We start from the raw sequence: 18,049 nt of genomic DNA on the forward strand, positions 1-18,049 counted from the left end.
GAAAAATTGGAACAAGAAGTTTGGCAATTGTTAATGCTGTAAAGTTACCCATGCATATATCCTGTAAATAAAAAGCTATTAAATTAAAAAAAAAAAAAAAGTAAATTAGGGGAACATGAGAAAATGTACCTGTCAGATCTATCAATAATGGAAGTTTATGACCAAATGTAATTTTGATTACATGAAATTAAAAAACCTTTTTTTTCCCTGAGGCAATTGGGGTTAAATGACTTGCCCCAGAGTCATATAGGTAGGAAGCATTAAGTGTCTGAGATCAAATTTGAACTCAGGTCCTCCTGATTTGAGGGCTGGTGCTCTATCTACTGCACCACCTGGCTGCCCCCAATTAAAAAGCTTTTGCACAAAACTCACAAAGCCAAAATGAGAAGGAAAACAACTAGGGGAAAATGCAAGAAATTTTCCTAATAAAGATCTTATTTCTTAAACATGTAGGGAATTGAGCCAAATTTATAAAAATAAGGTTCATTCTCCAATTGATAAATGGTCAAAGGATACAAATAGGAAGTTTTCAGAAGAAATCAAAGCTATGTATAGTCTTATGAAAAAATGCTCTAAATCACTATTGATTAGACAAATGCCAACTAAAACAACCATCTCATACCTATCAGATTGGCTAACACAACAGAAAGGAAAATGGCAAATCTTGGAGGAAATGTGGAAAAATTGAGACACTAATGCATTTGTTGGTGGAGTAGTGAACTGGCCCATTCTAGAGAACAATTTGGAACTATGCCCAAAGAGTTATAAAAACTGCATATCCTTTGATCTAGCAATACCTAGGGCTATATCCCCAATTGAACAAAGAAAAGGGAAAAAGACCCGTTTGTACAAAAATATTTAAAGCAGTTCTTTTTGTGATGGCAAATAATTGGACATTAGGGGGATGCCATCAGTTGGGGAATGGTTGAATAAGCTGTGGTATATGATCATGATAGAATCATGATGTTATAAGAAGTGTTGAAGATGGTTTCAGAGAAAATCTGGGAAAACATATATGAACTGATGCAAAGGGGAAGTGAGCAGAGACAGAACATTGTACCCAGCAACAGCAATATTATGAAGACGATTAACTGGGAAAGACTTAGCTACACTTATCAAGACAGGGATATAAGACGATTCCAAAGGACTTGTAATGCAAAATGCTATCCACCTCCAGAGAGTGAACTTATGAACTGGCAGATTGAAATACTTCAAAAAAAAAAAACAACTTTGTTTTGTGTTTTCCTTTGCAGCATGGCTTTATATAAAAATTTGGGGCACGACCTCATGTATAACCTAAACCAAAGCACCTGCCTTCTCAAGAAGGGGGGAGGAGGGATAGGAGAGAGGAAGAGAATTTGAAATTCATAAATTTTTAAATGATTGCTAAAATTTTCTTACATGCAGTTGGGAAATATTTAATGAAAATAATTTTTAAAAGAAATCAATATATAGTGTGTTCCCAGCATTTCCCTGATCTACCAGTCTAGTTACCTTGTCAGAAAAGGAAATGAGGTTAGTCTGGCATGACCTGTTCTTAATGAAACCATGCAGGTTCAGTGATCGCTAATTCTCTTTCTAAAAGTTGATGGGCAAACTTCATGGTTTGGGAAAGGAAGCTGCTGGTAGGGGTTGAAGACGAGTGAATAACAGGCAGTGGGTTTCCTAGGTTTCTTGATGTCCCCGGAGCTATAGGTCAGTGTAACTATTGGCATACCCAGTCATGCCCCTAAATTTCTGCCAGTCCACAGGTTTCAGGTGGGAGAAGGGGCACTAGTACCATCATTAGTGGACTAAGAAGAAACCAGTAGATTTTGCAAACTCCTTAAGGATAAGACCTACAATTGTGTCCCTTCTTTGGTGACTGGCTTCTCTCCAGAAATAAAGGCTCATCTTTTTAGCATTCTACCAGTGTTGTCATATGGATACAAACGATGTCTCCAAAGAATTGAAAATAAATTATCACATGGAAAGCAATGAAGTTGCATGGCAGGAGTGAGCCTACTGCAACTAATGAGGAACTTTGAAAAGTAAAAGATTTTAATAGGAAAATTACAAGATGAGGAAGATGAGCTGGTCGGATGCCAAAAGGTGGTGGTAGAGGTGGACGGCCAGAGTGTACCCTGGTGGTATTGAGGAAAGTTGCCACTGTGCTGAGTGGACCCCTATTGGGGTAGGGCACCGCCAATGGACACACAGGGCATGCTGGCTGGGAGGAGGTGGGCCAGCATGGCGGGGAGGGGACCATCCAAACTCCAGAGGGGTTCTGATTGATTCAACTGAAAGATGTCTTTGAGTAGAGTCCTCCTGGCGGTTAGCAGAGTTCCACAGCAGGTGCACAGTGAATACTTGGGGAAGTCTAAAGTAGCTCGCAGTCCCAGGAACTTAGAGGCTACAAGAGCACTTAGACGTATTACCTCATTTAATGCCCACAGTCCTCTAAGGTAGGCAGTAAAAGATGTGTTTCCATTTTACAGCTGAGTAAACTGAAGATCAGGAGATTGGGACTTGTTCAGGTCCCGGAAGAGTTAGGATTCCAAGGCAGGGCTTTCTGACTCCCATCCATCAGACCAGGGCTGCTAGGTGGCGCCCTAGCACACAGAGCCCTGGATCTGTGTCACAGACTCATCCCAATGAGTTCAAATCTGGCCTCAGACACTTATTACCTGGGTGACTCTGGGCAAGTCACTTCACCCTGTTGCCTAGTTCCCTCCTCTGTAAAATGAGCTGGAGAAGGAAGTGGCAAAACGCTCCAGTGTCTTTGCCAAGAAATTCCTAAACAGGGTCAGCAAGAGTCAGACACAACTGAAAAATGACTGAATATCCATTATACTGCCACTAGTAATACTAACATTTATACATCACTGTGTTTGCAAAGGACTTTAAATGTTAGTTTATTTGATCCTCACAACAACCCTGTGAGGTAGGTGCTATTGATATTCCCATTTTACAGATGAGGAAACTGAGGTCGAGGTTAAGTGTCAAGTGTCTTGCCTCAGGTTGTACAACTAGTGAGGCAAGATTTGAACTCTGGTCTTCCTAAATTCAATCCTAGCACTTAAACCACTGTGCCACCCAGCTCTCTGTGGGAATACTGTGGGAAGAGGAGCTAAAAGTCCTAAGAAGAAAGGATCAGGATGTGGGAGGCTGGTTGGAGGAGTTTTGGGGAAAAGGTAGAGGGTAGGAGAAGGGAGGACTTGTTCCAAGAGGCCAGTTAATGACTAGTGACTAACAAAGGAAAAGGCATCGAGAAAACATTGTTTAAAATGTCTAGAAAACAAGTACAGAAGGGGATATAGCAATTTTGTTATCACTGTAACATTTTTCTTTAGAATTGTAGAGTTCAGTATTCTCCAGTTCTTTGAACCTTGAGATGTTTGTTGCTAAAATATACAATTTTAAAGGAGATTTGGTTTGGGTTTTTAAATAGTGAGGACTTCCCTCAGAGGTGAAGTTTCTCTGTCTTTGACAGAAGCTAATTCGAGGAAACAGCCTCCTTGGGCCTGAGAGAGTACACTTTGGAAAAGATCACAATATATGGGTGCTTTCCCCATTGGTCTCCTGCTTCCTCTCTCCAGTCTGGAGGCTACCATGAGTGGCTGTATCCTAACACTTCTGTCCATTACCCCCACACCCCCCGCACTTTTCTCAAGACTTTGTTTTGTTTTGTTGGCTAACTCACTTTAGTAATTGGTTTTGTGGCTCTGATAGCCGCTGGTTGCTGATGGAGCAGGGCTCCTACATGAGCCTAAGGGATTCAGAAAATGACAGAGATGTGTCTCATCTTCAGCTTTTTCTAAAGCCTAACTGCAGAATTCTTGTGTGCTCCCTGGCTCACTCCTTTCCAGTGCAGTGTATCCAACTGATTGCTTTGATGGTGGATGCCTAAAGGGAAAGGAGGTGAAGTACAAAAGGGAATACCAGCAGAAAAAGGATTATCCCTGGGAAGGTCCTAGAGGAGTGGGGGGAGGACATAATGTAAGAATTGGGGGGAAGAGGATAGGGACGAGCTCAAAGGCCCCAGAGAATGGTCCCTTTGTGTAGGGCCCCAAGTGGGAGGGGAGGTGACAAGGGGGCGATTGTGTGGGAAGGATGGAAGTGCCACACAGACTGGCACCGCCATGGGCAATGTCAGATTTACTCCCCTCCCTGCTCTCAAGAAGGGAAAGGTTCCCTCTACCAGGGAATGCCATAAGAGGAAAAGGCCATTCTGACCAAAAGACAGGGACAGAGATCCCATGGAGAATACGGGCAGGTGGATGGACCTGGGGAGAAAGAAGTCCCCTCCCCACCCTGGACACAGGAAGGAGAAGCCAGAAAAGAAAAGAGAAGCAGCTTTTACTGTATTTACATCCAACAAAACCTCAAGAACCATCGTTATTGCACAGATTAGGGCTCGGGGCAGGTGCCGAAGCCCTGGGAAGGAGGGAGAAGGGGCAGAGGAGGAAGGACACCCCATTTCCAGGGGGTGGGGGAGCGCAGGGACCCGAGCTTCTGCGCCCTGAGTTCTCATTCTCTTGAGGGGGAGGGGGTGCAACCACAGGGGCCAGGAGCTCCCTTCCCCCACCTCACCAATCCAAAATCGAGGCAGCTGTTGTGGCTCCAGAATAAATAACAAAATGAAACATCGATGTTGAGGTGGAAGGCAGGGCTGGGCCCAAGTGGGAAGGGGAGCATTTCTGACCCGGGAGGCATTTAACAACCCCTCCAGGACCAAGGCAGAGGCTCAGCAGTTCTTTATCTTTCCAGTTGTTTTTTAAAACAAAAACTTCTAAGATGACATGTGGGCATGGATCTGGAAGTGCCTCTGAGGGAGGCGCCTGGGTCTGCGGAGGGCAGGAGAGGTAGAGCTGTGCCAACTCTCCTCCCCCATCAGCACAAGAAAAGCGGGTCAGAAACAGGGGGGGGGCGTGACTTTTGGTATCAGTGACCTCTCCTGCCCTAGTCGATGCCCACAGACTGGGCATTCTGCCTACATACTCCTCAAACTTGGGGAGCAGAGGAAGACGTTACCCAGAAGTTCTTCTGTCCCCTCAGCTGGGGTGAGAAGCCCAGGGGCCCTAGCATTCCAAAGGTGCCCCAAAACACTTGCGACAATCAATGGCCTTCGGGCTGGGCATCTGTGCCCGCCGCCGCCGCAGCTCCTCCTTGCCCAAGCTGCTTGCCAGCTTATTGAAGGCCGCCTTGTATTTCTTGTCAAAGGCCGCTGGCAGGGAAAGGGGAGGTGAGGAAGTGAGCATGGCATTGAAGGGTAGCAGAGAAATGAGTCCCCACCCCCACCCCGGAGCATCCCTTAGGAACATCTGACTTGGAGTGTGGCTTACCCCAATCTTATAGCTTTTGAGATCTCCAGCCCAGCAAGGTCCCCAGCACCCTCTCCCTATTTCCCCCTTACCTATATCCACATGGTCCTTGCCCAGGGCAGCCATAGTCAAGAACAGGATCTCCCGATAGATGCTTCTGGAGGTAGACAAGTACAAGGCAAATGAGTGGGGAAGAAGGAGTAAGGGTCCGGGAAGAACACGCTTGTGAAGGTCCGAGGGGCTGGGGAGTCTCAGCTCTGCAGCCCCCTCCCTCAGTCGTGCCTCCCCATCGAGAGTCTGGTGAGGAAGGGATTGGAGAGAAGCCATTCAAGCTTCAGAACTCATACTCCATGGGAGACTGTCTAGAGAGGGATTAGTTTGAAGAAAGATGTGAAGAAAAAAGGGAGGAGCAGGGATCTCTGCATGTCCTCATGGACAGGGTGAAAACATTCCAATGGGCAAAAAGGGCTTACCGCTGCAGATGCAGGCCCCCGGGCGGGGGGCCCAGCATGTCCAGGAGAAGGGCCACCGCCTTGTGCACTTCATTGAATCCCACGTGGAGAAGCACGGCCTCCAGCAGAGTCAGGCTGCTCAAAGGGGCAGGGGCTGTGCCTGGCCACGCCACCCTGTGGGGGATCTGGCCTAGCGAGAGAGGAACGAGGGGAGCCTCTGCAAAGCCAAAGGCCCACCACAACGCAACCCCTCCCCCACTCTCACCCCCCCCCACCCAGGCCACAAACTCACTGTGAGCCTTCCAAAGGACATAGAGGGGAGGGCAGCTGTCGGGCTCGGGGGTCAGCACGTCCCACAGCAGCCTCACCTGCACCGCAGCCGGTTCTGAGGGCAGAGATGGGGCCTGGGGGTTGGGGAGAGGATTAATGCTAGACCTGGCAGACAAGAGACAGGGGGCTAGGAGGAGGGGGCAGGGAGACTAAAGGGACAGGCACTGGTTTGAGGGCCTGAGACAGAGCGCCAGAGAGGAGGAAGAGTGCGAAGGTGGGGAGAAGTACGGAGGGGCCTCGTGGGGGGCACCCACCTGGGCCGAGGGGGCCCCATCCCCTGCGGCCAGGATGAGGCCGGGCAGGGTGCTGGGCAGCCGGAGCCGCTGGAAGTACCAAAGCAGGTTCCAGAAGAGGATGGGGTGGGCGGCGGGGAGCTCCGGCAGCGCTAGCACCTCGCTGCCCTCGTTCTCCACCAGGGATTCCAGCTCCTTGCGCAGCACCAGAGGGCTCAGGTACGCCCACGCCCCGCCTTCTACCCTCCGTGGGACGCTCTGTGGGCCAGACCGAGGGAGAAAGGGCCGTCAGCTCTATGCCCCTCCTCCCTCCAAAGCCAGTTCTCCCCCCCCCCCCACTTGTCCTAGGTCCACTCTGACCTCAGCGTCTCCGTTACAAACAGAAGAATCATCTAGGGCGAGACAGAGCCGCCGGTCACTAAGGACCGGGCCAGGGCCCCCAGGCAGGGGAGCGTCCTTGTTACCGGCACCCACAGAGGTGGGTGGGTTGTGAAGGTCTCTGCCGGGAAGACCAAAGAGAGAAGTCAGAAGGGGAGTTCTAGCTTGTCCAGCTCTCCCTCCTGCCCCCCCCCCCCTCGGATCCTTGAGATACCGGGGCCTGGAGTCAAGGGTCTGGACGCTAAGCAAGGGCACGAAAGGTCGAGAGCAGAAGGGACAGGTGGTGTTGAGGTTGGAGTCATCAGGTGCCCAGCCTGCCATAATCTCCTCATCATACACTAGGGAGTCACAGGCTCTACACAGGGAACAGCTGGACAGAAGAATCTGCAGGGGGCATGAAAGGCAGTCACCTCGGGTGCCCCATCTATACCTCCAGCTCCCAGCATCCCCTGCTCTCCCTCCTCCTCAGTCCTCCTTCCCTGGACCCCCTATGGATTCACATTCTTCTTATTTGCCAAGGCCTCCACTCCTGCCTCAGCATTAGGGGAGGAGAGAAAACGGTGTAATTACCTCGACAGGGGGAGGCTGGGAGAGACCAGGGGTGTCACTGAGGCGCTCCGAGGAACGCTGAATGCTGAGGCTGCTGAGGGAATTTTCAGAGAGATCCCACTCACTGCCCAGAGATGTGGAGCTCTGCATGAAAACCAGAGGGTTGGCAGGAAGGCTGCTGGTTGCCAGCCCCAAAACTCTTCAGGTGGCCTGACCCACCACAACTGCTCAACTGCCCACCCTGTGGAGGCCCAGATTGTCCTTATGCCCCAGCCAGTGGACCTGAGCAGATGTTCAGTTCTTCAGGGCACCCACCTTCAGACACCACCGGAAGGATTCTCTCTCCCAAACCCAGGACAGCAAGTTACCCCCCTTCTGCCAGTGTGGATGACACAGCTCCTCCCCCCAGCACCCCAGGTCCTTCCTGAGCTTAGATACCTCAGAGGCAGTGGATCCTGGACGTTCCCGGGGTCGCAGGAGGCTGTCCATAGGACTCCGGCGGGCTGGGAGGGACAAGTCTGAGGGCAGCTCAGGTGGAGGGGCACGGGAAGCAGGGCTGCGGCGGGAGGGGGTGAGCAGCTGCTGCAAACGGGCACCTATTCCCCTTCGGGGAGTACCCACTGCATCCTGCCGCTTGCCAGCCTTGGGTGCCTGCCCACCCAGCCCATCTAGGGCCTCAGCTGAATGGGCACTCAGAGTCATGCCTGTTCCCCCAGGGCTGCCTCCGGGCGCTGGATCTTCACTTGCCAGGCTTACATCAGAGAGGCTGCCATCGTGCCAGGACAAAGGGGACCCCTGGGGTTCTAAGACACCCAGGGCCTCTATCACTAAGGGAAAGAGAAGGGTCAGAGAGCATGGTGCTCATCCTCTAAGCATCAAAGCTACTAAGGGAGGCATCCTCCCTCCCCAAGTTATTTTTTGCCATTGAACAGACAATCTTTGGGCACACGGATACCCATGATGCCAAACCCCTGTGCTCTAGGAAAAACGTTACTTGACGCTAACCCTCCCATCCCCCAAAATGTCCTACTTTCTCCTAAGGCAGGGATAACAAGACAGTGGGGTAAGGAGGACATGTTGGCACTCACTGTGTGCCACACCAGCCTCCACAGTGGGCTGTGCCCCTCGGGCACTACCCAGACTACCACTCTTCACTAGCCGCCCAGTGGGAGAGGCTGGGTCCCGAAGGCTTCGCCCTGCCCAGGTGGTCTGGCGATGAAGGGGACGGGTCGGGGAGGGCCTCTCCAGGCGGGGCTCTGCAAAAGAGCTTCAGGTAGGTACAGTGTCTGAGGATGAGAGACAAAGACCCCTGCCCCCCTCCCCAACCACTACAAGATACAGACCTAAGGTGGGGGATCTTTGTGCCTGCTAAGCAATAAACTTTCCAGCCCTCAAGCAACCCAAAGTTCTAGCTTTCCTTGAACTCTTGCCCAGCTCCACATTCCCCGGCCTGGACCTACCCAGTCCCCTGGCCTCCCTCCATGTCGTTGCCCCCCTACCCACCTGGCTGGGAACTTCTTGCCCCCCTCAATGCCTGTTCCTGCTGCCTCCGCTCCCGAAGAGGCTGACGGAACTGGGCGGCTCCCAGGACCACATTCCGGAGCTTGGCCCAACGGAGGCGGCCCCCTGTGGTGCCGGAGGGCCACTTGCTTTCTAGTACAGCCTGCGGGACAAAACACCTATTATGCTAAGACAGACCCTTCTCTCCTCCGCCATGCCAGTCTGGGGGGAACATCCCCATTGGTTTCCAGAGGTGACATTACTAATCCTATCCCTTCCTTACCCTGTGTCTATGGATAACCCAGAAATTTTCCATCTAGGAAATCATTGCCCAAAGTGGGACACAGTTATAAACGGGGTCAAGAAGAAATCACTGGCAGGCTCCCCCTGAGGGGACACAAAGCCTGGAGGGGAGGGGAGGGGAAGAAGCTACGTCCTCAGGAAGAATTCCTTGGAAGAGGAACATGATGCTTGAGGGCAGCAGAGTTGCTTGGACTTCCCTAGTCTGTCTGAGTCTCCCCCTAGGCCCATCCCCCCACCCCACCATCTCCATTCCCAGAAGTAGGCACCTTGTTGTAGTAACCATAGGTGATAGTGTTGGGCACAATGCCTGCCCTCCTCATGTCCAGCATGACACGTACAGACAGCACAGGCTCTCCGTAGTGTGAACAAAGCTGCATTAACACACGGTAACACACCTGGGGGCAGTTGTGCAGGACCAGGGATGAAGTGGGCCTGACTCCACAAGAATCCAGGACTCAGGGGGCCCTGCCTCAGCCAGGCCTCGGGACTCATAACCACCCACTTCAATCTACTCAATCTCCCTCCCCCTAGTCCCCACTCCTCACTAGAATGTCCTGAGCCTTAGCCCTAGGTGCCCCTAAGCAGGATCATCTTCCTTTTGCTCCTACACTTTTGACATCTCTCCTTTTTCTCTCTCATGTAGCCCCATTTCTTCCTATCATCACAACAGGCCCCCAATATCCTTTATCACTCTGAGGCTTCTTCATCTTTTCCCTACCACTTTCCCCTCTGCCTTGATACCTCTCCCTGGATGCCCACCTCATCAGGCAGCACCACCTTTCGGCTCTCCATTTGTCGAAGCACCTGATAGGCAGTGTGTAGAGCCCGGACTCGAGAAGACGACGACTGAACGTAGGCAGGTAAACACAGGAACCACAGTCCATAACAGTGTCCCAGCAGGCACCGTGCCCAGAGCTCGGGCACTGCTGCTGACTTCTGGGCCACCCGCTGGGCGACCTTCATCTCCTGCCAGAGTGCCAGGATGGGAAAAGTGTCAAATCCAGGATGCCAAGGGAGGCTATCTTGGGCAGGTACTTGGGACCAGGGAGGATCCCGAGGTCAGGTGGACATTTTTAAAGTTCTGCTCAGAAGTGCTGGGCAGAATAAGTCCATGATGCCACATTAGAAAGACAAATTCCTAAAGGTTGAGGATTTCATTGAAAGATGTCATTCAAATATTCGCCAGAAAGAGCAGACAGTATTTGGATTCCCAAAGGAAAGCATAGTACTCAAGGTAGTAGGTATGGCCCCTCCAGGACCACTGATGCTTAAAGGGGTAAGCACAGATAAGTAATTTGATCCAGGGATCACAAAGAATAAGCACAGTACAGGAGTCTGTCCCCCAAAGGTGACACACACTGATTACCTGTTTGGTGCGACGGGGAGCAGGACTACTGGGTGCACTTCGAGAGGGGCCCGGTGCAGGAGAGAGTCCAGGCTGTTCCTGGGGGGACTCAAACAGTTCGGCTCGAAGCTCAGGGAACCCATCGTAACTGGAGGGGTCACAAGACAGCATTATGAGTGGGAAATAGCTACTGGGGACCAAGGAAGCTTGCGGAGGGATATAACAAGTAGGGATGGGGGCAGGGAGAGAAGAAAAAGATCTCACCAGTACAGAGGAGTAGACTCACTGCCTTCTGCCACTATGGGCTCCTCAGGAGGAGTGATAAAGACCGTGAGCTCACTCCCTGATGGCTCTTCCAGCTCTACCAAGGGCACGGGTTCTGGCTTTTCCTGTTCTGGGTGAACCTGAAGAGGTGTTAGGAGGGAGTGAGCACAAGGGCTTGTAGATGGAGGGAGCAAGGGAGACACGACTGAGGCAGGTAAGAGAAGAGCTAAGTCAGGAGAAAACCAGAACAGAAACCCAGAGCCTGAGAAGTGCAGAAGCACACAGATCAGGGACAAGGACACAAACACGAAGAGAAATCATGAAGAGGAGGCAATGAGAGATACCTTGTCAACACATGAGTCAAAGAACTCCAGGGCAGCGTGTCGGGAAGAGCCAAAGGAGCATTCCTCAATAAACTGTGAAAACATCTGAGTGTGTAGCAGCTGGGCATAGAATTTATGACTGGAGCGTTCTCGAGACTTTAGGAAGCCTAGGGAGGAAAGGAGGATGATCAGGTACCCCAGGGATGCCCACACTTCAGGGAACTATTTCCAAAAGGCACTGACTATTGGCCCTACCCAACTAATGCCTATCTGGGACCTCCCCTTGCTAAGGTTTTACCTTGGGACTTGGTATCTTTGGCCAGCCCCACATTACCCTGCAACTGCTTCCTGTAGACCCCAGGTAGTCTTCCTTCCCCTTCTTCTACTTCCCTTCCTCCTCGCCCTCCCATAGTGTCTACCATGGCCTATGGCATAGAGCAGGCTTTAATGACAATAAATGCTTTACTGATTAACTAATGACTGACATTTATGTAGCACTTGGAAGATTTCCAAAGCCTTTTTACATAGGTGATTTAGTTTGGATCTCACAATCCTGTGAAGTAAGTTGCTCAGGTTTTAGATAAAAGAGTTGAAACTCATATTAAAAGAACTCCTGAGTCACAATTCCTGTGTTAGTGAGAGGGTTCGTACTAGATAGGATTCTCTTGACATTAAATCCAGCACTCTTTCCAGAAGGAAGACCTGGGTTCAAAGCCTGCTTCAAACATTTACTGAGTGATCCTCAGTCCTCTAAGCTATAAAATGGGGATAATAATACCACTTACTTCACAGGAATGTTATGAAGTCCAAATGAGTTTAATGCAAAGCATTTTAGGACATGTAAACAAGATGTGAACCTATCATTTCCTTGGCAGGTTCTCCTCCAAATGCATCCACCTGTATTACCCCCCATTCTAGGATTAACCAGCTCTACTCCCCTATTAACTCCTCACTGCCCCAGAACTGACAGTCAAAGTTCTGCCCAAAACTGATCATCATGTTTACTCTATAACTCCTTGGATTTGTTATGTCTCCCCAGAGATAGAGAGGGATGAGGGTCTTACTGGGATAGCCACCACTATCCTCTGCCTGTCACCTCTCCTAGCATCGCTCTGGGGCTGTGTTTGCAGCTCTCCTTCTTACCCTGCAGAAAGAAGAGGTTTTCCACATCACGAGCACTCTCAGAGGGTGCCTGGGTGAGTGGTCGGAGGAAGGCTCGGTAGCCCTTAAGCAGGCAGGCCATAAAGCGAAGGAAGGCCCCTTGGACTTCCCGCTCCAGCCGTGCCCGTCTCCCACACACTGCCTCATAGTCAGTCAGCAGAAACTCCAAAGATGCCTCCTCTTCAGGCCGCGTGTATGCTGGGAGAAAAGGCAATGAAGAAGATAGATATGGTATCTGCCTCACTTTCTATTAATTCTCTTCTCCAGTAGCAGGATAAACTATTCCCTCAATGACAGTTTCAACTACCCCAACTATGTCCTTGAACCTCTCCTTCACATGTGTATGCTTTTAGACATTTTCTTCTAATAGCTTTTGTCTCTCCCTCTTACAAAAATCAATTTTAAGTCCATTTATTCCCTCCATGATAATTTCTAGATTCCCTAAGTCTTCCACATTGTTTTCAAGTCTCCCATAACCCAAAGATTAAGCCATAACCATAATCCCCAAACAGTGACAGTGGTGAGTCCCCAGTAATGCTCACTCTGGTCCAGCTGCTGGTGGAGGGTGGTCAGTGTGTTCAGCAGCACTTTGTATGGCCGGCGGGGGAGGGTTCTGGGCAAGAGCAGCTTCTTTTCTTCTGTTCTGTGAGACACACAGCAGAGAAGGGAATGAAATTCATATTTCTCCCTACTCCTAAAATGGCCCTGACTTTGTGGCTGAAACTAATTTTCTGGGAGGGGGCCAGAAGCCTTGTTTGTCAAAGCCCTAACCCACCCAAACTAAGCGTAGGTCAGCTCCCCACCCCCCCACCCCAAGCCACCATCCTTCTCACTGGAAGAGCGTGTTGGTGTCAAGGTCAACGCAGATGACATCGGCAGGTGGGTCATGCAGGTCGAAGTAGCTGGAGTGGATGCCCACGATGAAGGGTACAGGGGCACTCAGCACATCTGCCAGCACCAGTGGGCAGAGAGGGATGTAGGGGCACTGCCAGTGCAGTGGGAAGATCATCTGGGACAGGGGGTAGGAGGTGAGAAGGGGGTAAACTCTGGGGTCCAGGAAAAAAGAAAATGGCAAACAAGGGGAAGGGCCAAGAGGGTGAAGGAGTGGGAGGGAGAACAACTACCAAAACAGGGTCCCAGGTTAGGAGGAAAGGCACCCAGGCAAGGAGCCTGTTCTCTGGGTTAAGTCTTGGGAAGGGAAGGGGGAGAGCAGAGAGGAATCGTGGGAAGGGCCAAGGGCCTAAGGGAAAGTTTTGGCCCAGAATGACCAAAGAGAGAATGACCCCGGGGTGAGCATCCTAGGAGACCAGGGTAAGTGAGGGTAAAGGACTCACAGAGACCAGGGCCTCACAGACACTAGTGAGCAGGTCAGGCCGGAGAGAGTGAACCAGAAGTTTATGCTCAGTCAGAACGGCAAGCAGCAGAGTTACTGCCAGCTCAGGCCCCAGGCTCTGTAGCAGCTGCAAAAAGCTGGCACCGCTGCAAGGCAAAGCCCACACCCAAACCCAGAGAGTCACCAGGGAGATCCCCTAAAAATGTCTTAACCAGCTTCAAGAAAAAACCACCACCCTAGACCCTCAGGCAATAGCCTAATCCTTGAAGGCAACAATCAGATCTGTAGTGCCATCTACCTGTCCAGTGAATCCCAGTACCCATTGTCCACCCATCTAGGCACATACCTCAAAGGCAGGGGAGATGAAACAGGTTGACAGAGGAGCAGGTTGTCATAGGGGGACATCTGGGGGTGCAGAAGACATAGCCATTAGTTGGGAGGGGAAAGTTCTGCAACTACTGAAGCCCCACTGTCCTACCCAGGCCAGTCCCCATCTCTCACCTGTACCAGGATACGGGGTCTCTGAGGGGAGGGGAATGGAACATTGTGCATGAAGTGGGAGATGTGCCTGGGAAAGGTGGAGGGGAAAAGGTAGCAGGTCAGGGAGCAGACCTCCCTAATCTGTACCCCATTCTCTAGCCCTTCCACCCATTTCCCCTTAGGTTTTTAGTTTTTTCATATTTCTTTCCCCCTTCATCTTCACCTTCCCTTTCCCACTTCTGTCACTCACCTCCCTCATATATTTTTCCCATGTTCAGTAACCCCTTTTGCTTCCCAAATCCCTCCCATCCTCCTCTCCCTCTGACCCCTCTCCCCAGGGGGCCAGCACTCACGCTTCCAAGGGCAATCGGTGGGGGCCAGAGACAGAGTATCGATAAAGGAAGGTGAGGAAGGCATGGAAAGCAGAGAAGGCAGGCCATCGGGACAGCACCGCCACAGCCCGGCGACTGCGCACAGCCCGGCCACCCAGTGCCCGGCCCCGTTCCACTGCACTCAACAGCCCCAGTGCCCTCGCCTGCCGCTCTGACAGCCGAGCCCGTGGGAATGCCTCATAGAACTGCAGGGCTGCCCCATATACCTTGGGGGAGGGCAGAGGGTCAGATGGGCTTCACTTGTCAACCCCTCCCCAGCACCCTCCTCTTCCTTACTCCTACCCTACCTTGTCACCAGCTGCACCTGTGAGCACAAAAGTGGAGAAGACGGGCACCGGGTATTTGGTCTGAGCAGGCCAACACTCAATAGTGGCTCCCATAGGCAGGCAGAAGACAGGCACAGACTCCGGCAGTGGGAATGCCTCATTGTCCTGCTCGGGGTACCGGCCTAGCAGTTCTGGGTACCAGGCATAGCATTAAAAAAAAAAGAAGAAGAAGAAAAGGGCGCTTCTGGGGGACTCCAGAAAAGGGGCGAGGGCACATGAGCAATCCAAGGTATACTGGAGAAGATGGCCACCCAGAGACATGAAGGAGTACATGCAAGAATTAAAAGTATCTGAATCATCGGGTTTTGGGGGGAGGGAATGGGTACCATGAATGGTGGGAAGCTAGAGAAGTAGAAGGAATATAGTGCCATCTACCAACCTGCCTCATAGACCAGCGTGTTAGCTTTTGCCAGGCCCACCTTGTAGCACAGGTACACAGCTGGGCCCCACTAAACGAGATAGACAAGAGAAACACTTCAGATGGGAAGGGGACTCTTGGGACCCCACTTGCAGATCTATGGATTTCTCTGGTCCTTATTATTCCCCAGGGTACCTGCTCTCCTAGTGGAAGTCAGGATTCTTCCTCAGCTCCTTCCCTCACCACAAATCCTCCTTGGTCCTGGTGTCTTTCTTAGACACGATCCACCCTACCCCATCTGCTGTTTCTACCCTCCCCGCTCACCATGCCAGGATTGAGATTTCGAGGCAGGCGGCAGTATGTGTGTGGGGTTCCCTCGCCTTTGCTGGGCAGGATCAGACAGAGATCAGTGATACCCAGGGCATGCAGCCCTGCCCCTTCAGCTGCCCGTCGATAAGTGAGGTAGGTGCGGGGATGCCCAGGGCCTGGAGGAGCCAAGTTGGCAGAGTGGCTATAGGGCGTTGTCTCCAGCACCTGGAAACCTGGTTTAGGATGTTCCTTCCCCTCATATAACACCCTGGTGAGTTAAGTAGAAAGAATATCAGTAGCTGAACCTCCAATACCCTTACTCCACCAAACTTGTTACTCTCCCTTCACCTGCTTGTTGGCAACATAAACTTGTCCCCATTTGGCTCTGCTATTCATCTTGCCTCTTCATTCAACCCTTTCATCCCCATTCCTTTCTTCCTTTGTCGCTTCCCCCTCCTTCAGACTGTTCCGTTCATGCCCCATAACTACCCTCCTTTCTTCCAAGGACCCTGGCCAGGCCAATGATAAGGGTGGTCACTCACCCCAATTCAACAAGGGGAGGCTTGTCTCGCCCTCTGCGGTAACATATGGTAGGCTGGGAGCCACCCAGAAGTCCAGCACTGAGCTCTAGGGGGTGGCCACTAGCTGAGGTTTGAATACAAGTGTAGCCTTGGGGCACCTCTTCTCCCAGAGCCCGGGCAATGATGGCCACATCCGTGATGGGATCCGCTGGACGGGGTGGGCGCAAGGGGCCCCCCGGTTCAGGACCCCCAGTTTCCTCAGGGACTGCTCCTCCACTCCCTGCCAACCCTGCCACCACAAAGTAATCCACTAGCCGGGGGGGCCGTTCTTCTGCCATGGCCCCCCCTTCACTTACTGCATCTGGAAGGGACAAAGTAAGGAAGAGTATGAGGAGTGAGTGGGATGGGAAGAAGGCAAAGTCGCTATGGCAACTAAATGACCCTCATCCTCCTCCCTCTACCAAACTCACTCAGAGAAGCACAGTAGGAGATTGACCAATCCTGAAGTCTCCCACTTATGACATCATCATGACCTCACGGCCTACCTACTCTCCTTAAAGAGAACAGGTCCCTTAAGTAACCTTACAGTGACATCACCACTACCCTTGCCATACCCGATTCCTTCCCCCTCCTTCCCCCAAATCTGGCTACAACATCCCTATATTGGAATAATCTTGTCTTTTCTTAAACGGCTTCCCACACCGGGTATCAGTCACCTCCCCTGATTATTTTAGCCCCTGTACCCTAGCGCTGATACAGCATGGGTTCGCTGTGACATCACACTGACTTCACAGATATGACATTAAAGAATTTCCTACGCCGGTGTCTTAGCTGCACTATCGCGGGAGCAATAAGCCTCTTCCAGGGCTCACTTCTACTAGCGCCACACCTCTGCCATCGGAGCAAAGCCCTCCCGGGGGCCACAAAATCACAGTGACTACCCGGCCCTCCTTGGAGACTCGCGCTTACTCTGCTTCTAAGCCCAACCCATTCAACGCCCTTTCAGATCTGTAGGCCACAAGAGAGCCAGAGAGAAGAGAGGTTCTGCTTTTCCCTCTGCCCGGCGCCCATGGTGGGAAGCAGGCCCACCCGGCCGGCTCCCCCGCCCGCCCCCCTCTCACCTGCTTCCATAGGCCGGCCCCTGGGGAGAGGGGATTCCTGGCAGGGGGTAGGGGTCCTGGGGAGCCCTGGGGGAATGGCAGCTCAGAGTATAGCGGCTCGGCCAGGCAGAGGCGAGGGGGGATGCATCAGAGGGGAAGGGAGGTGACTTCCTGAAACAGCCAAGGGGAAGCTGTAGCTAGGCCAGACGGAAGTCACCGTATGGGGGTGGGGAGGGAGCGCTGCAGAGGGGACCAGAGCAGGGCCGGCCCGCTGAAAGGGCAGTGAAAGGCTCCCACGGTGCCGACCCTTCCTGAGCTCTGCTTCCAAACTCTCACAGTCTGTCTGTTAGCCCAGAAACGCAGAGAAACAAGGGGACCTGGGCTCTTTGCTCATCACCTGGCCCCCGGCCTGCTCTACCCCCCCTCCCCCAGCCCGGTTAAATTTACTTTGTGCTCCCTCCCCGCCAGCCTGGGATGGGAGGCCAGACGGCGGGCAGCGTCAAGAGCCTAATTTAGCTCGCGAGCTTCCCACCTGGCACAGCTGGCTCCCTACCCAGCAGCGCTGACCTCAGCAGCTCCTGACCCCAGCTCCCTCCTCAGTCCCCGGGGCCCTGAGCCATCACCTCTCTCCTCCGCCCCCGCTCTTCCCCGATTCGGGGGCGCATCTTCCCGGGCGCCCTCCCAGGACCGGCAGAGGGGGTACTTCCTCGCCCTCCCAAATAGGAAGGGGGGAGAAGAGCGGCCGCGGCCGGTCGGGGAAGGGTCGGGGGGGGGGGGGGGGGGGGGGGGGGGGGGGGGGGTCAGGCGCCCGCGACAACGTGACAGGAACATCGGCGGGGGCGGGGGAGCCGCGGGGGAGGGGGCCGCGCTCCCTCCCACCTCCCCCCCACTTTCGCTTCCCTAGGAGAGAGGAAGCGGAACCAGATGTGCAGCGAAAGGGGGAGCCCTGGCCGCCGGCCCCCGCCCTCCCTTCCGACCTACCTGCCTCGGGGCTCCCGGCGGGGCGCGCGGTCTCCCCCTCCCCCCGCCCCCGCTTCGGGGAGGGGGGGAGGACGGGGAGGCTGGCGGGATGTTTACCCGGCCCCGGAC

At 52.7% G+C, this 18,049-nt stretch overlaps 1 protein-coding gene across 6 annotated transcripts; it reads right to left on the reverse strand.

Moving 5' to 3' along the window:
• Window positions 1-3,034: 3,034 nt before the first annotated feature.
• Window positions 3,035-18,021, reverse strand: DENND4B (DENN domain containing 4B). Of its 6 annotated transcripts, XM_031966609.1 has the most exons (29): window positions 17,942-17,997; window positions 16,982-17,131; window positions 15,882-16,221; window positions 15,355-15,607; window positions 15,052-15,121; window positions 14,634-14,803; window positions 14,308-14,552; window positions 13,976-14,042; window positions 13,821-13,879; window positions 13,476-13,620; window positions 12,975-13,150; window positions 12,684-12,784; window positions 12,124-12,339; window positions 11,002-11,147; window positions 10,658-10,797; window positions 10,415-10,541; window positions 9,808-10,014; window positions 9,315-9,443; window positions 8,749-8,908; window positions 8,334-8,501; window positions 7,684-8,072; window positions 7,267-7,389; window positions 6,911-7,080; window positions 6,679-6,817; window positions 6,340-6,576; window positions 6,048-6,159; window positions 5,777-5,945; window positions 5,396-5,460; window positions 3,035-5,206 (listed from the first exon to the last, which is right to left on the reverse strand). In XM_031966609.1, the coding sequence occupies exons 2-29, from the start codon at window positions 16,989-16,991 to the stop codon at window positions 5,061-5,063; spliced, it is 4,479 nt and encodes a 1,492-aa protein (XP_031822469.1). In that variant the 5' UTR covers window positions 16,992-17,131; window positions 17,942-17,997; the 3' UTR covers window positions 3,035-5,060. The 6 variants fall into 6 exon arrangements, with proteins under 6 accessions (XP_031822469.1, XP_031822470.1, XP_031822467.1 ...); XM_031966610.1 differs by lacking the exon at window positions 16,982-17,131 and having other exon boundaries at window positions 17,942-18,021; XM_031966607.1 differs by lacking the exons at window positions 16,982-17,131; window positions 17,942-17,997 and adding an exon at window positions 17,584-17,724.
• Between the last annotated feature and the right edge of the window lie 28 nt (window positions 18,022-18,049).

The sequence above is a fragment of the Sarcophilus harrisii genome, chromosome 4 (assembly GCF_902635505.1).
Source record: "Sarcophilus harrisii chromosome 4, mSarHar1.11, whole genome shotgun sequence".
Lineage (NCBI taxonomy): Eukaryota > Metazoa > Chordata > Mammalia > Dasyuromorphia > Dasyuridae > Sarcophilus > Sarcophilus harrisii.

What these genes read in the sequence shown, in the direction of transcription:
- DENND4B (XM_031966609.1), bottom strand. An exon ending in CCCAGCCTCCCCCTGTCGAG is followed by an intron (nt 7,081 to 7,266) that starts GTAATTACACCG and finishes TGCCCCCTGCAG; the next exon opens with ATTCTTCTGTCCAGCTGTTC. An exon ending in TGTCCTTTGGAAGGCTCACA is followed by an intron (nt 5,946 to 6,047) that starts GTGAGTTTGTGG and finishes CTCTCTCGCTAG; the next exon opens with GCCAGATCCCCCACAGGGTG.